The sequence below is a fragment of the Rhinopithecus bieti genome, unplaced genomic scaffold (assembly GCF_001698545.2).
Source record: "Rhinopithecus bieti isolate Rb0 unplaced genomic scaffold, ASM169854v2 scaffold_21777, whole genome shotgun sequence".
Lineage (NCBI taxonomy): Eukaryota > Metazoa > Chordata > Mammalia > Primates > Cercopithecidae > Rhinopithecus > Rhinopithecus bieti.
The window spans coordinates 579,333-606,926 of NW_016810508.1; the positions used below are offsets into that span (position 1 = coordinate 579,333).

Sequence of the window (27,594 nt, forward strand, 5' to 3'; positions counted from 1 at the left end):
TTTTTTTGAGATAGAGTCTCGCTCTGTCGCCCAGGCTGGAGTGCAGTGGCCGGATCTCAGCTCACTGCAAGCTCCGCCTCCCGGGTTCACGCCATTCTCCTGCCTCAGCCTCCCAAGTAGCTGGGACTACAGGCGCCCGCCACCTCGCCCGGCTAGTTTTTTGTATTTTTTTAGTAGAGACGGGGTTTCACCGTGTTAGCCAGGATGGTCTCGATCTCCTGACCTCGTGATCCGCCCGTCTCGGCCTCCCAAAGTGCTGGGATTACAGGCTTGAGCCACCGCGCCCGGCCCCAAATTTTCTAAAGTAGTTTTGCCAATCTGTACTCCTGCCTGCCGTATGTAAGAGTTCTCTTTGTGCCGTGTTCCCGGGAATGCTTGGTTTCAATCAGCCTTCCTGTTTTTTGCCAGTGCAGAAGGTGTAAAATGGTATCTGCTTGAGGCCTTAATTTACATTTCATTAGTGTCTGAGGTTGGACATGTTCTCATGTATGTGTTCTTGTCATCTGTGAAATGCCATCTCCCATCCCTACCCACTGTGAGAATAGATAACACAGGTATGACTCCTTTATATTGGTAGTTAAATAAAGGGACTAAAAGGAAGAGTGATTTGGTGTTCAGTATGCAACTTGATAAGTGGCAGTAGTTTTTTGCCTAGACTGGCTAACATTGTTTATTTGAAAAACACATTTTGAGTTTTCTATGATGTATATAACATTTTGCTAGGTGCTCCTTGGGAATACAGAGAGCTATAAAATTAGTGTCTTCTTTTTTTTATTTTAGACAGAGTCTTGCTCTGTTGCCCAGCTTGGAGTGCAGTGACGTGATCTCGGCTCACTGCAACCTCCGCCTCCTGGAGTCAAGTGGTTCTACCTCAGCCTCCCGAGTAGCTGGGATTACAGGCGAGCGCCACCATGCCCGCCTAGTTTTTGTACTTTTAGTAGAGACGAGGTTTCGCCATGCTGGCCAGGCTGGTCTCGAACTCCTGATCTCGTGATCTACCCGCCTCAACCTCCCCAAGTGCTGGGATTACAGGCATGAGCCACCGCGCCTGGCCTCTTTTTTAAATTTTTATTTATTATTTTATTTTCTCATCCTCTCTCAAAAATTAGTGTCTTCTCACAAAGAGTAGAGTTCAGTAGAGGAAATATGATACATCATAGTAGCTAATAATAGAGGCATAACCTATAAAAGAGCTAATAACCAGGTCATAATCTGGTTAATGAGTGTTTGCTAACTGTGTAATACATATAATACAAAAAGTTACCATTATAGACATCATAATCTCTAAAGATGTAAGAACAGAACCACTGTCAATTTGCATTCAATTCTGTTCCGTAGTTTGGTCTTCATTTAATTGTAAATTTAAATAAGGTTCGTATGTCATCTACAAAGGAAAAAAGTACAAGGATTTTTTTAGTGATCTTACTATGAGCAGGTGTGGTTCATTCTTCATAAGCTGGTGATTTTATGTAATTTACAGAGTTCCAAAAGCAAATATACAAAAAAAAGGTATATTCAGAGAAATCTAGGTTTTAACTTAGTCCCATCTCTCCCAAAGTAACTATTTTAAAAAATTATGGTTCCTCCGCCAGCCCCATCCCCGACCCAGGCGGTAACTGTGGATGGTGATGGATGTCTTCATTTTGATTGTGATAATTATTGCACAGTATATACGTATATCAAATCATCATGTTGAATATATGCAATTTTTTTTTTCGATTATATACCTCAGTGTGACTGGGAAAAAAAATTACGGTTCTTCTATTAAAAAAACAGAAATAAGTACACCTACGTGTGTGTGTGTGGGTGTGTGTGTGTGTGTGTGTGTGTGTGTGTGTGTGTATTGGTATACCTTCTTCCCCCCTCATCTCGCTTTGGTAAATGATAGCTTCCCATATATTTTTTTCCTTCCAACTGATTTTCACTGCATATATCCTGGAGATTACTCCATGGCAGTATATAGAGCGATTTTCTCATTTGTTTTTATAGCTTCAAAATACTTGAGTGTAGAATGTTCTGTAGTTAGTTGAGCCATTCCCCTATTTATGGCCGTTTGAGTTGCTTCCGGTCCTTTGCTGTTACTCATAATGCTACAATAACAGCCTAGTGCATGTGTCTTTTTGTATTTTTGCAAGTATATCCTTTGGATAGGTTTTTAGATACGGGATATGTGGGTCAAAAGGTATATATGTAGTCGGTACTGCTAAACACTGTGTTATACTGCTTTCCTATGACATGAAAATTGTGGATTATTAGACCTATCCTCACAGAGTTTTAGGAGGAAAAAATCAATATAATGCCCTGACTATAATAGAAAAAAAGAAATAAAAGGCAAACAATTTATAATGAAATACATGTTTTTATTTGTAAATACTTGATCACAACTATACTAAAAACCATTATGCAGTGAGAGACTTGTGTCTATACATAGGGGTGGCCACAGTACGGTCTCATCATGTGGACTCTGCCGTCGGTGACTCAACCAGCACGAGCGCAGTATGCCTAGTGACATGATTTCCGAAATTGTGAATAAACTTCTTAGTAAAGTCTGAGCAAAAGTACCAGCTCCTCTTGGTTTACATAGTGGTTGCATATCTGGAAAATTCAGTGTATGCTAAAACTGGAAAAATATTTTCATATGTGAAATAGAGTTGTGTCCTCAGTTCAGATCATTATAAGTTTTAAAATGATAAATCACGCCGGGCGCGGTGGCTCAAGCCTGCAATCCCAGCACTTTGGGAGGCCGAGACGGGCGGATCACGAGGTCAGGAGATTGAGACCATCCTGGCTAACACGGTGAAACCCCGTCTCTACTAAAAATACAAAAAAACTAGCCGGGCGAGGTGGCGGGCGCCTGTAGTCCCAGCTACTCGGGAGGCTGAGGCAGGAGAATGGCGTGAACCCGGGAGGCGGAGCTTGCAGTGAGCTGAGATCCGGCCACTGCACTCCAGCCCGGGGGACAGAGCCAGACTCCGTCTCAAAAAAAAAAAAAAAAGAAAACAAAAAATGATAAATCAACACGTGGTGGGACATTGAGGAGCTGTGCGCACATTGCAGAACATTGGATACCTGTGACCTCTGCTCATTAAATGCCAGCAGAACTGCTTTTCATTCCTAATCATGTTTATTTTTTACTCTCTTTGTTTTGATTCATTTTGCCAGAGATATGTTACTAGTTTTGCCCAAGACACTATTTTTAGCTTTATTGATATTTTTAGTTGTATAATTAGTCTTATATTTAGTAATTTCTGCTTTTATCTTGATTATTTCCTTCCTACATTCTTTGGATTTATTTTACTGTTTTTTGGACTTCTTAGGTTGGATGTTTCACTTGTTAATTTTTAGTTCTCCTTTATTTTATTTATTTATTTATTTATTTATTTATTTATTTATTTATTTTGAAACAAGGTCTCACTCTGTTGCCAAGCCTGGAGTGCAGTGGCAACCGCAGCCTCCTAGGCTGACGTGATCTCCTGCCTCAGCCTCCCGAGTAGTTGAGATTACAGGTGCAAGTCACCATGGCCAGCTCATTCTTTGTTTATATTTATTTATTTTTTTGAGACAGAGTCTTGCTCTGTGCCTCAGGCTGGAGTGCGGGGTGCGATCTCGGCTCACTGCAACCTCTTCATGGTTTCAAGCAATTCTCCTGCCTCAGCCTCCCGAGTAGCTGGGATTACAGGCGTGCGTCATCATGCCCAGCTGATTTTTGTATTTTTAGTAGAGACGGGGTTTTACCATGTCGCCCAGGATGGTCTTAAACTCCTGACCTCAAGTGATCAGCTGCCTAGGCCTCGCAAAGTGCTGGGATTACAGGCATGAGCCATCGCACCTGTTCTTTTTTTTTTTTTCTCTTTCCGGGTCTTGCTGTGTTATCCAGGCTGAAGTTCTCCTTTTTTGATGTAAACGTTCAGAGCTAGCTGGGCACTGTAGTGCACCTGTAATCCCAGCAATTCGGAGGCCGAGGAGGATGGATCAGTGGAGCCCAGGAGTTCAAGACCAGCCTGGGCAACATAGGGGGAGACCCTTTCTCTACAGAAAATACAAAAATGAGCTGGGCATGGTGCCGCACGTCTGTGGTGCCAGCCACTCGGAGGCTGAGGTGGGAGGATCACCTGAGCCCAGGAGGTTGCTGCAGTGAGCCGTGATTGTGCCACTGCACTCCTGCTTGGGTGACAATGAGTCTCAAAAAATACATAAATAAAAAATAAAAATTCAGAGCTGTAAGGGCCTCATATCCTAGCATGGTTTTTTGTTGTGCTGGTGGTGAAATACGCGTAACATAAAATGTTTTATTTAACCATTTTTAGGTGTACGGTTTGGTGGCATTAAGTATATTCAGTGTTGTACAGCTGTCACCACTGTCCTTTTCCAGAGCATTTTCATCATCCCCAGCAGAAATTCCGCATCCTGGCTGGGCGCGGTGGCTCATGCCTGTAATCCTAACACTTTAGGAGGCCGAGGTGGATGGATCACGAGGTCAGGAGATCGAGACCATCCTGGCTAACACGGTGAAACCCCGTCTCTGCTAAAAATACAAAAAAACTAGCCGGGCGTGGTGGCGGCACCTGTAGTCCCAGCTACTCAGGAGGCTGAGGCAGGAGAATCGCTTGAACCCGGGAGGCAGAGCTTGCAGTGAGCTGAGATAGCGCCACTGCACTCCAGCCTGGGCGACAGAGTGAGACTCCATCTCAAAAAAAAAAAAAGATGAAGAAGAAATTCCACATCCATGAAGCTGTAACTACACATGTTGCACTTTCCCCAGTCTCTAGTGACCTTTATTCTACTTTCTATGAATTTGACTACTGTAAGGTATCTCATTTGAGTGAAATTAATACAGTATTTGTTAGGCTGGACATGGCAGCTCACACCTGTCATCCCAGCACTTTGAGAGTCCACAGTGGGAGGATAGCTTGAGCTCAGGAGTTCAAGACCAGCCTGAGCAACATCATGAGAGCTTGTCTCTGCTAAAAAGTTTAAAAGTTAGCCGGGGATGGTGGTATGCACCTGTAGTTCCAGCTACTTAGGAGGCTAAGGTGGGAGGGTCACTGGAGCCCAGGAGGTTTAGACTGCAGTGAGCTGTTGTGATCATGCCGTTGTAATCCAGCCTGGGTGACAGACCCTATCTCAATTAAAAATATATATATATATATACAGTATGTGTCCTTTTGTGTTTGGCTTATTTTACTTAGCATATTATTTTCAGGGTTCACTCTTATAGTATATATCAGAATTTCATTCGTGAGCCAGGCGTGGTGGCATATACCTGTAGTCTCAGTACAGCTACTTGGGAGGACCAGGTGGGAGGATTGCTTGAGTTCAGGTGCTGAAGGGCTGCAGTGCTGTGCTCTGATCATGTCTGTGAGTAGCCACTGTGCCCCAGCCTGGGCAACACAGCAAGACCTCATCTCTTAAAGAAGTTTTTGTGTGTATATATGCCACATTTTGTGTATTCAATCCTGCAAGTTTTTTATATATAGTATTTTGTTTTATTTTATTTATTTTAAAGACAGAGTCCTGGTCTGTCTCCTATACTGGAGTGCAGTGGCACCATCTCGGCTCACTGCAACCTCTGCCTCCCGGGTTCAGGCGATTCTCCTGCCTCGGCCTCCCAAGTAGCTGGGATTACAGGTGTGCGCCACCACGCCCGGCTAATTTTTGTAGTTTTAGTAGAATCGGGGCTTCACGGTGTTGACCAGGCTGGTCTCAAACTCCTGACCTCAGATGATCCGCCCACCTCAGCCTCCCAAAGTGCTGGGATTACAGGCGTGAGTTACCACGTCCGGTCTCCTCTTTCATATTTTCTGTCTCATTGTCTGCAATTAGTTCATTGTTTTTTTTTTGTTTTTTTTTTTTTTTTTTTTTAGGAGGGGCTTTTTTTTTCGCCCCAAACGGGGGGCAGTGGCCGGGTCTTAGCTCCCTGCAAGCTCCACCTCCCGGGTTCACGCCATTCTCCTGCCTCAGCCTCCTGAGTAGCTGGGACTACAGGCGCCCGCCACCTCGCCCGGCTAGTTTTTTGTATTTTTTTAGTAGAGACAGGGTTTCACCGTGTTAGCCAGGATGGTCTCGATCTCCTGACCTCGTGATCCGCCCATCTCGGCCTCCCAAAGTGCTGGGATTACAGGCTTGAGCCACCGCGCCCGGCCAGTTCATTGTTCATCAGTTCTCTCTAACACTATGCTTGTGCTGCTTTTTACTTCAAATGTTGAGTTTTAGCTTTCACTTATTTTTTCTTATTGGTGAGAAAGAACTTATCAGTAAGTTCACCATACAGACTTATGGAAAGTTCTGTATGGTGTCTTCATATTTGCTCTGTTCTGCTTTTATTTTCAAGCTGCTTCTATGTGTTCTGTGACACGTCATTCCGTATCTGTGTTTTTCAGAGATTTTTCCTCCTCTTGCCATCACCATTTTCAAAATGCTTAAAGTTTTCTTGTTCCTTTGTGTCCAGAGGGATTTATTCCTGCTTGGTCGTTTTGTGCATTACAGCCTTTTTCAGGCCTAGCCTTAGGTGGGAGGGGAGTCCTGTTAATTTTTCAACCTTAGGCAGTCTGGGTTTTACTACCTGTCCCCTGTGGCAGCCATCAAAGTGGAAGCATGAGGTCTCCGGGGCTTAGTAAAAATCCCTCGAGAATAACTAGATTAGTACATTGCTTACTCTCTTTGAGTTCCTGGTTTCACTTTGGTTTGGAGCTCTGTGGAATCATCTCTCTTATTTTACTAGCCCATCCATGCATTTAAAAAGATTTGATATGTTATCCAGTCCTTTATTTTAGAGTTTGAAGCGACGTTTTATTTTCCTTCTTTTTTTTTTACCAGCCCCAGCTTGTGTTTTCTACATCTCTTTTCTCCTTTTTCCTCTTTTCTTTCTGGCTTTGCTACTAGTGGGACTGATGTTATGGCCGTTGTCACCACATGAGAACACCCTTTTCCTTCTGAGTTGTGACCCTTCTATTTAGAGTGTGTGTGTCATCTGCAGGTGATTTAGAAATGTTCTCATTCACGCTTTTGCTCTCAGAGGCATTCGAGGCTCTTGTTGTTGTTTTGACTGGGGGAGGGAGGGGCCACTGGTGTTGGGGCTCTTGCAGCTTCTTGAGAGATTGTTGAATGTCTGGGTAATTAATTAGTGCTGCGTTACTGCATTCATAATGTACTGAAAAATTAAGACTCACTTGGTATTTATACGAAAAGTAAATAAAAATGTAAAGCGAAATTGTGCTTTTAAATCATTGTGTTTTTCAATAGTATATGGTTTACACTTGGAGTACTATAGTTGATCCCAGCAGATAATATTAAGTTTAGTAATTTCCACTCTGGGCTGACTGGTTCCAGATACCACTCCGCTGCTGGTTTCTGCTGTACGTTTAGCTACCCCTAGTCTCCTTCAGTAGACAATTGAGGAGTTGTTTGTGTTTGAGCCGTGTCACAGTTAAACAATGGGCCTCTCAGAAGAGTGCAGTGTGTTTGGGCACACTTTTGTTTCGCCTACTTGTTTTCACTGAAAAGTAGCAAAAAGTGAACAGATTTAGAGAGAAGCATTACTTACTGTTTGCTCTTTTTTTTTCTAAAACATTTTTGACTAATGGTTGAGCAAAACATAAGGTAAATCAGTATTTCACCATGAATTATTTTTATACCTAATGCTGTTTTTGGCTAACATATAAGATGAACATAAAGAACCTTACCACAGTCTCATTTGGTACTTTTCAGGCATTTGACACTCAGAAGCAGCAGTTCACACACGAAAAGTACTGTTTTATGGAAAAGAGAACTGAAGGTCATGAATCAGATGTGAGGGGAAAAGTATAAACCTTTCTAAATGTATTTTTGTTAATGTGGGGTAGTTTATGTTGTCTAGTGCTGTTTGACTAAGAAAACAAGTTCAGGCTGGGCACAGTGGCTCACGCCTGTAATCCCAACACTTTGGGAGGCCGAGGTGGGCGGATCACCTGAGGTCAGGAGTTTGAGACGAGCCTGACCAATATAGTGAAACCCCATCTCTACTCAAAAATAGAAAAATTAGCCAGATGTGGTGGTGTCTGCCTCCCAGCTACTTGGGAGGCTGAGACAGGAGAATTTCTTGAATCCATGAGGCAGAGGTTGCAATGAGCCAAGATGACGCCACTGCACTCCAGTCTGGGTGACATTGAGACTCCGTCTCAAAAAAAAAAAAAGAAAAGAAAACAAATTCAGTTAGCTGGGTGTGGTAGTACACGCCTGTAATCCCAGGTACTTGGGAGGCTGAGGCAGGAGAATCTGGGAGGTGGAGGTTACAGTGAGCCGAGATCGCGCCACTGCACTCCAGCCTGGGGGACAGAGCGAAACTCCGTCTCAAAAAAAAAAAAAGCAAATTCAAGAGTAGTATTTCATCTGTGGATACAGTATGGTACCATAAATCAGCAAACATTGCCTGATACATGCACAGTACTTGCCTTTGAATTGCTTGAGGTCTTAGGTAGGAAAAGCAGATAAAATGACTAAGGGTTTATAGTTGTAATTGGTCGCTGAAGAATGGCCCAGTATATTAGCATATAGTAAGAAAAAAGAGCATGAGATTAAGAGTTGTTAGGAAACTGGAGTTCTAGTCTTAGTTCTGTTAGTCATTAGATTGATGTGCCTTTAGGCTAACCACTTACTTTTTGGAAAGTTGGGTTTTTTTCACATATAAAACAAGGCAAATAGACTAGATGACTTAATCCTTCACAATCTTAATGCTGTCTGAATTTGTTTTCCTGTGTAACTCGAGTTTAGAGGATGTGAAGGATCTTTTTGGGCAAGGAATGACCTTAGGAAGGAAATCATTTTCACTAAGCCTTGAAAGATTTGGTTGGGTAGATAAAAGGAAAAAGAAAAGCTAAGAATGCAGAAATTGATACATAAAAATTACTTAGGCCAGGAAAGTCTTTGGTGTATTTGAGGAATATGAGGCACAGGATTGACATGCATTCCGTGAGATGAGATTGACTCAGCAGTTTGGAGTTAGTGGCCCTAGTGCCAGAGTTTAGTCCTCAGTCTGTAGGTTACAGGCAGCTAGTCAGGACGATGTATAGCCAGGGAGAGCCATAACACTTGTTACTTTTAGTCAACTTCTGCATGATAATTAAGGTATATTTAACCAATTCTGACTTCTTTCTCCCAACAAAAAACTGAAGACAGAGAAACCCTCTAGGGAGCTAGTTATTAGGTGGTACAAAAGTAATTGCGGTTTTTGTCATTGCTTTCAATGGAAACTACTTACTTTTGCACCAACCTGATAGAATTTCTTCAACAACAGTAGAAACTGAGAGAAATCCAGAGATGAAGTGGTAAGTCCTCAGCTAAGCAGGTGGCAGAGGCATCAGTGTTGTATCGAAGGTTGTGCTTGTATTTACTAAGATCTAGTCACTCATGTGGTATATTAGAATTGTTGCGGCATATTCGTCATCTTGAATAATTTCATTAGGGACATCTCTGACTCAAGTTTACTGTTAAATCTGGGATTTGTTTAGGCAAGTATTGCTTAAAGGGTAAGTCATGTTAATTGCAATTTCCTTGAGACAGCTCATTCAACATGATAGTGTGTAGTCACTAAAAAGTTCTGAGAACGCAATGCTCTGGCTCCTCTTTTGCTCTACTAGACTGAATATGTGCAGAAAATTAAAAAGTTACTGCACAGTGTACTAACATTGAGCAGTAGGAAAAAATTTTTTTTGTTTGAGACGGAGTCTTGCTCTGTGGCCCAGGCTGGAGTGCAATGACGCAATCTCAGCTCACTGCATCTGCCTCCCGGGTTCAAGCAATTCTCCTCCCTCAGCCTCTCGAGTAGCTGGGACTACAGGCGCGCACCACCATGCCCAGCTAATTTTTGTGTTTTTAGTAGAGACGGGGTTTCACCGTGTTAGCCAGGATGGTCTCAATCTCTTGACCTTGTGATCTGCCCGCCTCAGCCTCCCAAAGTGCTGGGATTACAGACGTGAGCCACCAAAAGATAACCAAAGTTTAAGGAAAGGCTGTGTTCTGAAGGTTGCTGTGTAATGTCATTTGCTTAGAATTTAGCATTGCTTCTCATAAGAATGAAAGTGTCTCTCTGGCTAAGCCACGAAAGCCTACTGATCTTTCTGATACTGTAATGAAAAGCGATATAGTAAATACCATTGCACATATTTGGATTTTTCAACATGTTAAGGATCGAGGAGGTTTTTGTACCCTAGCTTGGAAATCTAGCTGTTGCTTATTCTGTTAAAATGTGTTCTATCGAGTATAAGATGAAATAAATATGAGTCTTCTGCCACCACCATAAAACATCAAAGCATTTGGGGTATGCAGGTGAAGTATAAAGATGGAGTACACTTTAAAGCAGCAGTTCTCAAAGTGTGGTCTGCAGTATCGTGGGGGAGTCTATGATGTCAAAACTTTTTTCAGAATGTTCTTAACACATTATTTGCTCTCACACTGTGTTGACAAATGGATTGATGGGGTAAAAGCAGAAGTGGGTCAAATTGCTCGTTACTTTAACCCATACCAAGGCCATGGCCACATGCTTGCAGTAAAGTGCCAGCTTCACGTAATAATATACTTAATGGAACAATAAAGTTATTGATGAAGTATTCTATATAGCAAAATGGGAAGTACTCATAAGGTATTTCTGCATACCAAAGCAGGAATCGTTGTCTTGGAGATAACCACTTTGGCGAGAGCTAAACTAGCCCTGTGTTTCATGGAACACCTTTTTTATTTGAAAGAACAACTGACCCACAAATTCTGGTGGTTCAGACTTAGGTATTTTGCAGACATTTCCTCAAAAATAGTGACAGAATGTGTTGCTTCTGATATAATTTAGGCTTTTAAGCAAAAATTAGAGTTTTAGAAAACTTGTATCCGCTATGTTGACTTTAGCAGTTTCCCAGCACTTAAAAGACTTTTCTGATGAGATGGGTGGTGATATTAATGAGTGTGATTTTATTTTTACTGCACAATGAAATGTGTCAACATTTGGAGTATCTTCAAAACCCAGGGAACAATATTTTTCAAAAATCAATGCATAACATCGTGAAACTTCTGCATAGGTAACAGATTCATTCAGCATTCAAGAGAATCAACTGGCTTCATGTAATAGAGTACAAAAAAAAATTCATCGCCGTGGTTTCAGATTCCACAGCTAACCTTTTAGGAAGGTCAGGTTTAGTGTCATACTGAAGAATAAAATCCACAATTATGTGAAAGCTGTTAAAATGCTCCTGCCTTTTCGAAAAGGTGGATATCTGTGTGAGACCAGATGTTTTTCATCAAGTTCAGCTAAAAAAACATAGCACAACAGATTGAATGCAGAAGCAGATCTGATCATCTGGCTGTCTTCTACCACACCAGGCATGAAAAAAGACTTGCCGAAATGTCAAAGAATATCAGTCTTCTCACTCAGCTTACTTTGTTTTGGGAAATAGTCATTTTTCATAAAAATGTATAACGTGTAATGGGTTTGTTGTTATTTTAAATGAATTATTTAAACAACTTTTTTTGGTTTGTTTGTTTTGCTTTTTTTTTTTTTTTGAGATGGAGTCTCGCTCTGTCGCCCAGGCTGGAGTGCAGTGGCCGGATCTCAGCTCACTGCAAGCTCCGCCTCCCGGGTTTACGCCATTCTCCTGCCTCAGCCTCCGGAGTAGCTGGGACTACAGGCGCCCGCCACCTCGCCTGGCTAGTTTTTTGTATTTTTTAGTAGAGACGGGGTTTCACCGTGTTAGCCAGGATGGTCTCGATCTCCTGACCTCGTGATCCGCCCGTCTCGGCCTCCCAAAGTGCTGGGATTACAGGCTTGAGCCACCGCGCCCGGTCTGCTTTGTATTTTTGAGACAGATTGTCACTCTCTCACCCAGGCCGGAGTGCAGTGGCGTGATCTCGACTTACTGCAACTTCTGGCTCCCAGGTTCAAGTGATTCTCCTGCCTCAGCTGCCCCAGTAGCTGGGATTACAGACATGCGCCACCGTGCCAAGCTAATTTTTGTATTTTTAGTAGAGACGGGGTTTCACTATGTTGGCCAGACTGGTCTCGAACTCCTGACCTCAAGTAATCCCTGACCTCAACCTCCCAAAGTGTTGGGATTACAGCGCAAGCCAAGGTGCCCAGCCAATAACTTGTTTCAATGTCTCGTGCAGTAAATATAGATAGATATAACCCTCATCAACAAAAACTCTTTGGACTCTTCATTAATGTCTAAGAATGTAAAGGGTATTGTGGCCAAAATGTTTTGAGAACGGCTACTTTGAAGGAGCTGAGTAGCTTTGATAGGCCTGTGTTGAGAGCAGATACTGATAAGGGGAATGCCTGACCTAACTTAAAACAAGTATGTGTTGGTCTTTCTCCCTAGGTTATAAACTCTTAGAGAAGACACAGGTTGTCTTTCATTTTCTCTAATGTCTAGCATAGAGTCTTATAAGTAGTAATGATGATAACAATTGCAACGGCCTTTTATCTTTGTTAGTTCATTTAATGTTTATTCTGTGAGTAGATGTTAATTTGAGATATAATTTGCACAGCCTAAAATTTACCATCTTAAAGTGTACAATGGAGTGGTTTTAGTATATTCACAAGGCTGTGCGACCCTCTCCGCTGTCTGCATAGCAGAACCTTTGCATCCCCCAGAGAAGCTTCATATCCATTAGCAGCCGCATCTCATTTCCCTCACTCCATAGCAACCACTCGCTAATCAGCCGTGTTTATGAACTAAATTCCTTTCTGTCTCTGTGGATGCCCCTGTTCTGGACATTTCATGTGAAGTGGAATCACAATATGTGGCCTTTTATGGCTTTTTTCCACTTAGTGTTCAGGGGCCATCCATCTTGCAGCATGTATCAGTACTGCTTTTTGTGGCCAAACAATATTCCATCTTATGGACACACCACATTTTGTATATCCGTTCATCAGTTGATGGATATTTAGGTCTATCTTTTGGCTATTATGAATGCTTCTGTGAACTGTAATATAAAGTTTATGCGTGAACATGTTTTCAGTTCTCTTGGCTGTATACCTGGGAGTGGAATTGCTGGGTCACATGGTAGCTCTGTATTTAATTTTTGAGGAACTTACTAACTCCCTTTTAATAGAATTTTATTAGGGATAGTTTTAGATGTACAGACAGATTGCAAAGATAGTGGATTTCCTGTATACCTATCACCCAGCTTCCTCTAATGTTAACATCTTACATGACCGTGATACGCATGTCAAAACAAGCCAACATTGGTGCCTTACTGTTAACTAAATTCTAGGGTTTATTTGGATTCTACTAGTTGTTTCACCAGTGCCCCTTTTCTGTTCCAGGATCCAATCCAGGGTGTCATGTTGCATTTATGGTTCTGTCTCCTCTGATCTGTTACAGTTTCTCGGTGTTGTTTTTCATGTCCTTGACGGTTTGGAGGAATGTAGTGGTCAGGAGTTTTGTAGCATATCCCTCAATTGGGGTTTGTCTGGTGTTTTCCTCACGGTTAGACTGGGGCTGTGGGTTTGCGGGAAGAACACCACAGAGGCGAAGTGTGTGCCCCATCACATTAGATGAGGGCATAAGTAATAGGGTCATGACTTGTCGCTGGTGATGTTAGCTGTGGTTCTTGGTTAATAAGGCATGTTTGCCGGGTTTTTTCACTGCAAAGTTATTTTTCCCTTGCCACACACTGTTCTTTGGAAACGAGTCACTAAGTTTTGCCTTCACTCAAGAGGAAACATGGATTAAGCTGAAACTCCTAGAGGGAGATGTATTTACCTATTTTATTTGCAATTCTTCTGTAAGAAAGATTTGTTCCTTTTCTCACATTTATTTACTTACTCATTTATTTATGTCAGGATGGAATAACATATTTATTTGATACTCTGGGTCATAATCAAATAGTATACTAATTTGCTCAAATCATCCCAGCATTGGCCTATGGAAAATCTTTCTTGTGTCCCTTTGGCATTTCTTCATCCTTTTAAAGTGCTCCTTTGCCTTCTGACACTACCGCGTGCTCTGGGCTGGTCTTGCACTTTCCCTGTCCCATGCCTAGAGTCAGCCATTTCTTCAAGGAGTCATGAGACATGGAGAAGTGATTTGCCCAAGGTCACACACTAAGTCAGTGGTGGAAACAGGATTCCATCCAAAGCAGTCTGATTCTGGAACATATGCTGTTAACCACAGACCTGGATAACAATGCAGCTGATTTGTTGTTATTGTTATTATTATTGAAAGTGCATTGGCAGTTTCTACTCATGTTCCATCGATGTGGGAACCTTGAGGAGAGAATTCATAGTCACTTTATTGTGCCCTGTTTTTTTTTGTTGTTGTTTTTTGTTTTGTTTTGTTTTTGAGATGGTGGCTCACTCTGTTGCCCAGGCTGGAGTGCAGTGGCATGATCTCGGCTCTGCAACCTCTGCCTCCCGGGCTCAAGTGATTCCTCTGCCTCAGCCTCCCGAGTAGCCGGAACTACAGGCATGCGCCACCACACCTGACTAATTTTTGTGTTTTTCGTAGAGAAAGGGTTTCACCATGTTGCCCAAACTGGTCTCGAACTCCTGACCTCAAGAGATCTGCCCACCTTGGCCTTCCAAACTGGGGCGTGAGCCACTGCCCAGCTGCAATGTTGTTACTAAGCTTTGTCTTTCTTCTGTCTGTAGCAAGATAAGTCCTCTCTTGTAATGCACACTGGTAGTCACCCATACTTAGGAATAACCGGTTACGTCCTGCTTGCATCCCACCCCAAAAACAAAACAAATCCCGCATCATGTCATGAGCTGGTTAGGAAGAATCATTTTAGGGCATGTCAGCACCGCCTTAGATCCTGCCTTAGACCAGTCTTTCACACACAGAAATAGAGATCGCTTCCACTCCGTTTTCCCAGACCTTCTCTAGCTAGTTACCCCCTCTGTTAGTCTGTTCTGTTTTCATGCTGCTGATAAAGACATACCTGAGACGGGGCAATTTACAAAAGAAACAGACTTAATTGGACTTACATTTCCATGTGGCTGGGGAAGCCGCACAATCATGACAGAAGGCAAGGAGGAGCAAGTCACATCTTATATGGATGGCAGCAGGCAAAGAGAGGGAGCTTGTGCAGGGAAATCTTTTTAAACCCCTCAGATCATGTGAGACTTACTATCAGGAGAACGGCACAGGAAAGACTTGCCCCCATAATTCATTGACCTCCCACCGGGTCCCTCCCACAACACGTGGGAATTCAAGATGAGATTTGAGTGGGGACGCAGGCAAACCATGTCACTCCCAGAAATATTTTTGCTCCTTTACCTTTTTTTATTCTTCCTCTTTTGTAGAATGAAAAAATAATCATGATTTTGAGAGAGAAAATACACCGTAGTGCTAGTGACACACTCCCATCAAGGAAAATAAAAGCTGTAAGATTTGGTATAATCTTCTCAAATTGTACCTACTTTTCTTCAGGTATAAGCTTTCAAACTAAATAAAAAATGTATTTTTAAGTTCTGAACAGTTAGCATTCTTTTCATTGTATATATGCAAGGTTGGATTTGCTTAAACGCATTACATAGTCTTAGAATCAAATTAAGATCCAGTTACCAATCAAAACCATGTTTAGTGGGAAATATGTTTCCTAACATGACTTTTTTTTTTTTTTGGTATCAGAACTCATATGTAAGTTAGGGATCATCTCCCTTTTCCTGCTGATTTCAAATTTGTGTAATCTACTTTTTTAAAGACATGCCTAGAAGTATGGGTAAGCAGGGTTGAGGTTTTCACTGAATTAGCCATATAGGTAAGACAGATTATGCAACTGCCTGGACAGGGCATTTGCAGGTGTCACAGAACCTGCGGGATGTGGCCACAGTCAGCCTTTCAGCCATGCTCTGTATTTAATTTTGTCAGTATATCCAGATTGGCCAAGCTCCTTTGTGATTGTCTGCAAAACTCAAAAGACTAATTTGTGTAAATTAGGATGTCAGATTTTCAGAGACCAAATACTGCCTCAGCAGTGCATTGTTTTAAGAATCCTTGGCCAGGGGTGGGGGGTCACGCCTATAATCTCAGCAATTTGGGAGGATAAGGCGGGTGGATCACTTGAGGTCAGGAATTCGAGACCAGCCTGGGCAACGTAGCAAAACCTCGTCTCTGCTAAAGATACAAAGATTAGGCTGGATGCCGTGGCTCACACCTGTAATCTCAGCACTTTCGGAGGCCAAGGTAGGCGGATCACCGGAGGTCAAGAGTTTGAAACCAGCCTGGCCAACATGGTGAGACCCTGTCTGTACTAAAAATACCAAAAATTAGCTGAGAGTGGTGGTGTGCTGCTGTAGTCCCACCTACTCAGGAGGCTGAGGCAGGAGAATCTCTTGAACCTGGCAGGTGGAAGTTGCAGTGAGCTGAGATCACACCACTGCACAGCCTGGGTGACAGAGTGAGACTCCATCTCAAAAATAAATAAGAATTTTTTAGTCAAGTTATTGTGAAGGCTAAGTTGTAACTGCAAAGTTGGTGTGCATGAAGTCAGATTAGAGGGCTGCTGTTTGATAGGCTTAATAGCCAAGCATCTGTCTCTGCTCTAGAGGTGCACCTCACCAAGATATCCTGTAATTTAACATATTTTTCCTCTTTGGAATAAAAAAAAAGATTTCATGTTGTCTGTCTTTCCATTGAGAAGGTCTCTTAGAATCCATTGATTAGATCAGGAGCTTTTGGTAGTACCATTGCGTTTCCATGTGACTTTTCAAACATTTTTCAGCTGACCGTTACCAACTTTGTTAGGGGAAATTACCTTTGTTACACCTCAAGAGAGTTACATCTTTTACACATTAATTTTTCCAGATTTTACAAATGTCATTCTAAATGGATAATATTTTCTAATTTGGAATTGTGGCAGGGGTAGTTATTACTGTTTTTTGCTTGTTCGTGCTGTTTTTTACTTTGTCACTAATTGTATTTTTTCCAGGTTCAGGCCATTTCGTAATTCTGAACCATGTCTGATAACGGAGAACTGGAAGACAAGCCTCCAGCACCTCCTGTGCGAATGAGCAGCACCATCTTTAGCACTGGAGGCAAAGACCCGTTGTCAGCCAATCACAGTTTGAAACCTTTGCCCTCTGTTCCGGAGGAGAAGAAGCCCAGGCACAAGATCATCTCCATATTCTCAGGCACAGAGAAAGGTAAACAGCGCTTGTGGTTTTAAGAGTCTCAGTGTTGGTTTATTGTTGTATGTTACCCATGTTGATAACTTTTGTGGTGAGAACGTTAAAACAGATCATGAAAACAATCAGTGCTACTAGACAGGCACTATTTTAAAAGCTAGTGTATTTTAAATTGTGATTTTGAAAGAGAAAAAAATGTAAATTTGTTTCTCACCGTACTTGTTACGGCCAGTGAATGTCTATATTCATCTCCTTTGTTTTCTGAGACCTTGGCCATATTTTAATGAGATTTGTGACATTTGAGGAGACCTGCCTTTGTAAGAATGGTGATATAGGGCCCACAGTCCCCTGTCTGAAATCCCCGGAGCCAACTGTGTTTTGGAATTAAGAGTTTTTGTGATTCTTGAGTAGTAAATACTGTCTTTTACCAGGTATTCTATAATGCCCTCAGAAGAGTCTGAGGCAGCCTCAGTACTCACAGACTGATGTCCTCAGGAAAATATATCTAGTTCAGGGTCTCTCAACCTCGATGCTGTTGACATCTTGGAGCCAAATAATTTGTTGTTTGCAGGGACCTATCTCCTGGGGCAAAATTACTCCAATTAAGAATCACTGGGCCGGACACAGTGGTTCATGCCTGTAATCCCAGCACTTTGGGAGGCCAAGACAGGCAGATTGCTTGAGCTCAGGAGTTCAAGACGAGCCTGGCAACATGGCAAAACCCCATCTGTACAAAAATACAAAAATTAGCCGGGCATGGTGGCACATGCCTGTAATCCCAGCTACTCGGGAGGCTGAGGTGGGAGGATGGCTTGAGCCCTGGACGGGGAGGTTAGAGTAAGCCAGGGGCATACCACTCCATCCAGACTGTCTCAAAAACAAAAAGAACTACTGGTCTAGTCACACAAAGGTGTCGGATAAAGGCTACAAATAGTCTCAAATAAGTTGAAATCGCTACATTAGTTTTGTTGTCAAATTTGAGCAAAAAACCTTCAGTTTTCAGGGCTTTTTGGATTTTAGAATTAAATAATGGATTACAGACACTAATGGATTTTAGAATAAGGATAAGGGGTTCATTTGTTTAGTCACCTTAAACATGGTGATACGGCTCTGATGGCTGGAAATATATATATGCGAAGATAAAGATGTACCTCTTAATATTCTACATGGAGAGGTAGAAGTAGAAGATGAATGGTGCTTTGTATGTAATACTCCTTAATACACATTTAAGTGAGATAATCAGTGAGAATTTGAGTTAGTATTAATGAAGAATCGAGTCTTGGAGAATTTAGATTCATAGAGTGTAATCATGGAACAGTTGAAAACCTATTCATTTCATTGTATATCACCTCTTTCTAATTTTGTTTTATTAAGATTTCTTGTGAAGTTATAACTGAAAAGCCTTAATGGAAGTACGTTTTTAAAGTTTATTTAAAGGAAGCGATAAGGTGTGTGTTTGACACATTTGGGAATGAAAAATATACTTAGGCTGGATTAGGTAAAGGTTAAAGAGGAAGATGAAGCAATGAATCAAAAATTGTGCACGGGAAGAAGGCAATGAAGTGTGTATTGGAGTAGTAGGTCAATATATTTAAAGTGGGAAGACCTAAAAATGGCAATGTGAACATGGTCTTTAAAATTATGGAGGTCAGAAAAGAAAAAGATAAATGTTAACACCAGAAAAAATCGCTAAAAGAGTTGCTATTACTTCCCTATGAAGAGCTAGAATCAAGGGCAGAGTAGGGGAATTCTCAAGATAAAATAAAGTATTCTTGGGGACGGCATTGGAAAAGGGAAAAGATGATAAAATGAAACAGAAAGTGTGGACAGTCTGGTGGTTGATTTTGGGTAACGGAAGGGTTTGTAAGCAAATTGAACTGAGTTTACATAAATGCGGAAGAGCGCCCCCATCTCTGGTCATTTTGAGAATCTTCCAGTTTTATCCTCCTTTACTCCTCCTTTCCATTTCTTTCTCCCCAAATTACTTATCTGCTGTAGAAAACTCAAGGTCTCCCTAAGAAAGGGGGAGTGAATGTACTGGTTTCCTAGCGGGGACTCTAATTGCATTTAGGGTTATCAGTTCTTTATATGTGTAATTGATATTCGTTCAGTTTTTGTTGGTGATTTCTGAAGTCTTTGTTTTAATGTGTTAACAGTCAACATCTAATAACTTTTGAGTACTGATCTCAAAACTTTGCAAGTTCTCTAAAAATGAACTTTGCCTTATCCATTTTTTTTCTCTTAAAAAAATTTCTGGTATTGAAAATGTTAAATATATTCAAAGTAGACAGAATAGTGTAATCAATGCTGTCACCTAATTTCAACATCCTGCCTCCACTTATTTTTTAGATAAAATTACAGTCATCAAAATAGGCCATAACCACTATCAAATTGAATTTGGCTTTAATTTTTTACTTTGTGTTGACATCATAGACACAATAGTATATTATCTATATAGTATATAGTCGATATATATGCATACTGTATACTGTATAGTATATGTATATATAATATATGTATAGTATATATAGTGTATATGTAATATATATAGTATATATTTATATAGGCTGGGCACGGTGGCTCACACTTGTTAATCCTAGCACTTTGGGAGGCTGAGGCAGGCAGATCACTTGAGGTCAGGAGTTCAAAACCAGTCTGGCCAACATGGTGAAACTCCATCTCTACTGAAAGTACAAAAAAATTAGCCGGGAATGGTGGTGTGCCTTTAATCCCAGCTACTCAGGAGGCTGAGGCAGGAAAATCACTTGAACCTGGGAGGTGGAGGTTACACTGAGCCAAGATCTTGGCACTGCACTCCAGCCTGGGGGACAGAGTGAGACTCCGTCTCAAAAAAAAAATGTGTGTCTGTGTGTGTGTGTGTGTGTGTATAAAAAACATCCTTCTACCTACCACCCAGCCTAGAATTTTATCAGTACCTCTGAAGTCCCCATCTGCTGTGCCCCATCCTATCCTTCTCTTTGTCCCCAATATGCACCATTCTGAATTCTGCATTTTTATTGTAATTTTATTATGTATCTATTCACCCTCAAATATCTGTGGTTTAGGCATGCCTGTTTGGGAACCTTTTATGAATGGAATTATGCTGTCTGCATTTTTTCCACATACTTTTCACTCAGCTTTATGCTTTTGAGATTTGTTGATGTGTATGGTATAGTTTGTTCACTTTCACTGCTGTATATTGCTGCACTGTAAATATACTGCAGTTTATTTAGCCGGTCTCCTATCTGTAGACATTTGGGTTGTTTTCATGAGTAGTGCTGCTATGGATAATCTTGAACATACATCTTACTGTATGTGTTGAAGTATTTCTCTGGGGCAAAGCTTCTCAAGCTTCAGGTGATCTGTTAGTTTAGTTCTTGAATTGGTAATTAGAATCCCCTGGGAAGCTTAACAAATCTGTGCTCACACTCCGTCTCATTCCAGTTGAATCAGCAATCAGCATCGTTAGGGGCTTACCCTGGGCATCAGTTTTGGTTTTGTTTTTAATTTTTTTAATACCCCAGATGATTCTGATGTGCAGCTCATATTAAAAACCAGTGCATTGGTGGGTTTTGAAATCTGTGTAGTGGACAACACTAAATGAAATAGAATAATATAATCAGAGTATTGTGCACACAGTAAAAACGTTGTCTTATGAAAGAGTTTGTTTTAGTTATGTGTATACTGAGTCAGGATATAAAATCTGTTTCTTGGTGTGTGTCCTGGCTTAAAGATTTAAAGTTCTTTCAGAGGTATATATTTAGGATTAGAATTGCTGGGTTACAGGCTGTTCCCGTGTGTGACTTGACTAGGTTTGTCAGATTGTTTTCTAAAAGTTTTTAGTGTACATTCTCACCCGCAGGCGATGCGAGTTCCTGTTGCCGGACACCCTCGGCAGTTCTGGGAGGGGTGAACTAGTAGCTCGTTGTGGTTTAAATTTGCTTTTCCCTGATTACTCAAAAAACTGAGCATCTTTTCAGGTTAATTGACCATTCCTGCGTGCTTTCTGTGAAATATCTGTTCAAGAGAGAAAAATATCTGTTCACTATGTATATTAGTCCGTTTTCACGCTGCTAATAAAGACATACCCGAGACTAAGTAATTTATACAAGAAAAAGGGTTTATTGGACTTACAGTTTCACATGGCTGGGAGGCCTCACAATCATGGCAGAAGGCAAGGGAGGAGCAAGTCATGTCCTACAGGGATGACGGCAGGCAACGAGAGAGAGCTTGTGCAGGGAAACTCCCCCTTTTAAAACCAGGAGATCTTGTGGAGACCTGCCCATGATTCAGTTACCTCCTGCCGGCTCCCTCCCACAACACGTGAGAATTCAAGATGTGATTTGGGTGGGGACACAACCAAACCATATCAAGGTCTTTAATCCATTTTTCTACTGGGTTGTTAACTTTTTCGTTTTCTATTAATAAACATTCCTTTTAGTCTATGTACTAATCTTTTGTCAGTCATATGATGTTAAAGATAGTCTTCCAGGATGTGATTTGCCTTTTTACCATTTTAGTAGTATATTTTAATGAATAGAAGTTATTAATTTTGATATAATGGAATAATTTAATGGAATTAATATAATGGAATTAATTTCTTTTTTTCTTTTGAGACAGAGTCTCATTCTGTCACCCAGACTGGAGTCCAGTGGCTCAATCTTGGCTCTCTGCAGCCTCCGCCCCACCAGGTTCAATCGATTCTCCTACCTCAACCTCCCAAGTAGCTGGGATTACAGGCGCCTGCCACCGCGCCCAACTAATTTTTGTAATTTTAGTAGAGACAGTGTTTCATCATCTTGGCCAGGCTGGTCTTGAACTTCTCACCTCGTGATCCACCTGCCTCGGCCTCCCAAAGTGCTAGGATTACAGGCATGAGCCACCGTGCCTGGCCTCAATTTCTCTTTTTTATGGTTCGAGGTTTTTTTAAAGAAATTTTTGTCTAACTTGGGGTCATGAAGACTTTTTCCTATATTTTTTCTATAGCTTGCCTTTTACACTTTAAATCTTTGAGCTATCTGGATTCTATTTTTGTATATCTGTGAAAAGATTCACTTTCACTTTTTTCTTTTAACTTGAATAGTATCCCAGACCATTTATTGAGTCTTCTATTTCCCCACTGACCTATAACACCATTACTTATCAAGTTTCCATGTGAGAGTCTGTTCCTGTGTTCTCTATTTTATTCCATTAGGTTGTCTGTACCTGAGCTAATAATGACACCCTGTCTTGATTACTATATAATTTTTTTTTTTTTTTTTTTTTTTGAGGCAGAGTCTCACTCTGTTACCCAGGCTGGAGTGAGTACAGTCATGTGTCTTGGTTCGCTGCAACCTCCACCTCCGAGATTCAAGTGATTCTCTTGCCTCAGCCTTCCAAGTAGTTGGGACGACAGGTGCACGACACCCAACTACTTTTTGTATTTTATATATATAATATATAATACATATTTATATTATATATAATATATATTATATATACATAATACCCATAATACATTACATATTATATATTATAGATGTTATATAATATATATGTATATAACTATATAAACATATTATATATAAACTAAGTTTTGTATTTTTGTATGTTGCCGAGGCTAGTCTCAAACTCTGGGGCTCAAACTATCTGCCAGCCTTGGCCTCCTAAAGTGCTGGGATTACAGGCGTGAGCCACCGCACTTGGCTGTTAAATAATTATTGTTAATGTCTGATAGAACAAATCTCTTAACCAGATTCTTCTTCAGCTTTTTCTATAAATTTTAGAATCTGTTTATCATGTACTTTAACAGCAACAAAGAAAAACCTGTGGCTACTTTGATTAGCATTGTATAGACTTTGGGGCGGGCGCGGTGGCTCATGCCTGTAATCCCAGCACTTTGGGAGACCAAGGCAGGTGGATCACGAGGTCAGGAGATCGAGACCATCCTGGCTAACAAGGTGAAACCCCTCTCTACTAAAATGCAAAAAATTAGCCGGGCGTGGTGGTGGGCGCCTGTAGTCCTAGCTACTCGGGAGGCTGAGGCAGGAGAATGGCATGAACCCGGGAGGCGGAGCTTGCAGTGAGCCAGAGATTGCACCACTGCACTCCAGCCTGGGCGACAGAGCGAGACTGTCTCCAAAAAAAAAAAAAAAAAAAAAAAAAATTGTATAGATTTTGTAGGGCAAATAGGGGAGAATTGCATCCATCTTTGTAACTGAGGGTGGAGAATCTGCAGAGCCTCTGTGTAGCCTGTTTACAGGGAGGTTTAGTTGCACGTCGTCTTCAGTCTCAGAGAGACAAAGAGATGGTGTGGAATGTTTGGAGGGTAGGATGCTTCTTGATTCCTCCTGTTTCCTGGAGCTCTACCTCCTTTTCCTCTTACACCCACTGCTCCCACTTGGAAGCTGAAACACAGCCCAGTCACTGGGCCCAGCTTTCGGCATTAGGAATGAGGGAGAACCTTGTGTGTGTTTGCACATCCATGCTTTTGTGAACATAGAAATAACCTGCTCTGCTGCTCTTACTGGATTATCCCGTTCATCACCCTAGTGGTTGCCTCTGTGTCCCCCCATTTCCACCCTCCTCGCTTCTAGTTTCAGCCACCTGCAGCAATTTGCAGAAGCATTCTCCCACCGACATCCTAAGCGCTGCTTGTCTCCCTGGTCTTATCCTAATTGCTTTTCATTCTTGAGCGTTCCTCATGGATTTTATTCTGTGAAACACTTGGATTTTGTGTAGAAGGGAGAGGACTACAGTATGTGCTCAGTACATCATCTTGAAACAGAAGAGTCTAAAAGGCAAACAATTGTATTTCTATTTTTAAAAAATCGTAACAACCTTAAGACTTTTGCCATCTCTAATGTAAGGCCTGATCTAGAGATAATTCATTTTACTCCACTAAAAAATTTCCATCCCTTACTGTTTTCCTTACAAAAAAATAAAAAATAAAAGCAGCTAATATTTTATAAAAGAAAAGAAAGACTCTAGGATGTTTTCAGTTATTCATTACTGGTTTTAATTGGCGTCACTGAAAAACTTGAGAAAATTAGAAATCCTTTCCAATCATGCCTTTTTAGGGCAACTTGATGGAACAAATCTTTTTTCCATGCTTGCTAATGTGTGTACTATGTGAATAATCAGAGATAAGTGACAGGCAAAGCAGATAGTGTCCCTGCTCCCGTGACAGCAATCGAAAACCATGGTATGGAATTACAAGCTATGAAATTACAAGCTATGGTACCGAGGTAGTGTGAGACATCTGTCTAATCTGGAATGTCTGGGAAGGCTTCCTTTTTTTTTTTTTTTTTTTTTTTGACAGAGTCTCGCTCTGTTGCCCAGGCTGAAGTGTAGTGGTGCGATCTCAGCTCACTGCAAGCTCCGCCTCCCAGGTTTACACCATTCTCCTGCCTCAACCTCCCGAGTAGCTGGGACTACAGGCGCCCGCCACCTCGCCCGGCTAGTTTTTTGTATTTTTTAGTAGAGACGGGGTTTCACCGTGTTAGCCAGGATGTTCTCGATCTCCTGACCTCGTGATCCACCCGTCTCGGCCTCCCAAAGTGCTGGGATTACAGGCTTGAGCCACCGCGCCCGGCCTCTGGGAAGGCTTCCTAAGGAAATGATAATAGAGCTGACGACCGCAGGATGAGTAAGGGCAACAACAGCTACAAAGTGTGTTCCATGCCCGGGGAAGAGCTTGCTTCAGTAGCCCACCTGCAGGAGGGATCGTAGCACGTCCGTGGAGCTGAGTGCCGTCCAGTGTTACTGGAAAGCAGAGAGGGAAGGAGAGACAATTGCAGCAGGGTGTGTTTGGGCACTACAGACAGCAGAAGAGGCTGAAGAGGTAGGTAGGCAGGGACAGGTCATAAAGGGCCTTGTATTCTATGCTACAGAGCTCAGATTTTATCCTGTTTCCTGGGGAACCATTACAGATTTTTAAACAGGGGAAAGACCTGGCCACCTCTCTGTTTTAGATAGGAGAGAATAGTAGGCGTATAGAAAATAGGTTTTGTTCGAAGTGTGAGAGTGAAGTTGGAAACTACTTAGGAGGCTTTTGCAGTAGCCCAAGTGAGAAATGGCCTAACTAGTGTACTAGTTTTAATAATGAAAATGTCAATGAGTCATTTGACTTTTTAAAATAAGCTTTATTCATACAGCCAGAGTTGAATAATATTGTCTTTATTAACTAAAGCAATTTTCACATCTAGTTATTCAACCTATAAGCACCTTCACTTCTGGTTGGTTATGACTTCGATCTGTAAACAACCTTTCTGATTTAAAAAACTGAATTCTGACCGGGCGGGGTGGCTCACGCCTGTAATCCTAGCACTTTGGGAGACTGAGGCGGGCAGATCATGAGGTCAGGAGATTGAGACCATCCTGGCTAATGGTGAAACCCCATCTCTACTAAAAATACAAAAAAATTATCTGGGCGTGGTGGCGAGCGCCTGTAGTCCCAGCTACTGGGGAGACTGAGGCAGGAAAATGGCGTGAACCTGGGAGGCGGAGCTTGCAGTGAGCTGAGATCGCACCACTGCACTCCAGCCTGGGCAACAGAGCGAGACTCCGTTTCAAAATAAATAAATAAATAAAATAAAAAACTGAATTCTGAGATTAATAATGGCCCATACTTCTCTGCCTGTTTCCTAGAGGAGTGGGCCCCAACCTTTTTGGCACTGGGGGGATGGTTTCCTGGAAAACAATTTTTTTTTTCTATTTTTTGTTTCATCTTGCTGCCCAGGCTGGAATGCAATGGTGTGATCTCGGCTCACTGCAACCTCCACCTCCTGGGTACAGGCGATTCTCCTGCCTCAGCCTCCCGAGTAGCTGGGATTTCAGGCACCTGCCACCAGGCCTGGATACCTTTTTGGTATTTTTAGTAGAGACGGGGTTTCACCATGTTGGCCAGACTGGTCTTGAACTCCTGACCTCAGGTGATCTGCCCACCTTGGCCTCCCAAAGTGCTGGGACTACAGGTATGAGCCCCCGCGCCCGGCCGGAAAACAATTTTTCTCTGGGGATGGTGGGGGGGTGGTTTCGGTATGAAACTCTTCCACCTCAGATCATCAGACGTTAGTTAGATGCTCAAAAGGAGTGTGCAACCTAGATCCCTCACATGCAGTTCACAATAGGGTTCGTGCTCCTATAGGAATCTCATGCTGCCACTGATCTGACAGGAGGTGGAGCTAAGGTGGTGATGCTCACTCCCCACTGCTCACCTCCTGCTGTGCTGCCCAGTTCCTAACAGGCCATCGACCTGTACTGGTCCATGGCCCAGGGACTGGGGACCCCTTTCTCTGCTGTGTGGTGGAATTTGAAGCTATTGCATGTCAAAAGAACAAAGAAGGAATTGCTTATAGTTAGACTAGAAACAGAAGAGTCTTCCTTTTAAATAGATAAGGGGTTTCTTTTGTTTGTTTAGCCTTAGACTAGCTCCAAAGTAGTCTAAAAGGTAGTGGCCCTGGAGAACGTGACAGCAGCCTACTTAGGATTCTTGTCAGTGCCTTTTGTCAACATGTGACTCAGGGTCTCTGCCTTTTGGCTGAAGGTTGCTGCCTGCCTGCTGCTGTTTTGTTGTCTAATGAAGTTGGAAGATGATTCTAAGAATCTTTTTTTCCCCAGGACACTAGTTAAATCGTTCATTTTATTAAAATAAGTTTTTCACCCTGGTCCATTACTTCCCATCAGGTGATCTGGATGCCCGGTGAACCTCCTGTGGATGGTTGTGTTTGATAAACAGAAGTTGACCTACTTTTATTTTATGAAACATGAACAGATTTCAGATTTCTCCAAGGCTAAGGTGTCCACATGCGGGGGTCCATCCCACAGACCCTGACCCAATGACAGATTAATAACTTACACTGACACAGATGTTACGCTTGTCAGTCCAGCTGAGAGTCCGGGCCACTTACAGACTCCCAGGAGAGTGCTGTAAAGAGTTGCAACCAGCCAGACGCAGTGGCTCACGCCTGTAATCCCAGTACTTTGGGAGGCTGAGGTGGGCGGATCACGAGGTCAGGAAATCGAGACCATCCTGGCTAACATGGTGAAACTCCATCTCTACTAAAAATGCAAAAAATTAGGCGGGTGTGGTGGTGAGCTCCTGTAGTCCCAGCTACTCGGGAGGCTGAGGCAGGAGAATGGTGTGAACCCGGGAGGTAGAGCTTGCAGTGAGCGGAGATCCCACCACTGTACTCCAGCCTGGGGGACATAGCAAGACTCCATCTCAAAAAAATAAAAAACAAAAAAACCCACCTTACAGATGTGTTGCTCATTAATAAAAAATGTGATCAAAATGTCTTTATTAAATAGATACAGGATATATCTTTTTCCTCATAGATAAAGAAAATACTCATCAAGCAGTTGAGTGAATTGTGGGAGCATGTCACTGTGATGAACTTATTGCTTCTTGGGATTCTAGACTGAGGGTTTCTCTTCTATGCCACCTGTGTCTTTGAGAGGCCATACTAAATGTTGATTAAGACGATACATGAGATTCTTTTGGTCTGGGTTCAAATTCCACT

General features: G+C 42.0%; 1 protein-coding gene across 5 annotated transcripts in view; it reads left to right on the plus strand.

Annotated features, from left to right (window-relative positions):
* Window positions 1-27,594, plus strand: part of PAK2 (p21 (RAC1) activated kinase 2) — a 120,696-nt gene that overhangs the window by 51,564 nt on the left and 41,538 nt on the right. For all 5 annotated transcript variants that reach the window (XR_001889209.1, XM_017892217.1, XM_017892219.1 and 2 more), the window contains one exon: window positions 16,897-17,110. Coding sequence is in view for 4 of the 5 variants with exons in the window: in XM_017892217.1 (XP_017747706.1) it covers window positions 16,924-17,110 (187 nt within the window). In the remaining variant the exon portion in view is untranslated. The remainder of the gene's footprint in view (window positions 1-16,896; window positions 17,111-27,594) is intronic.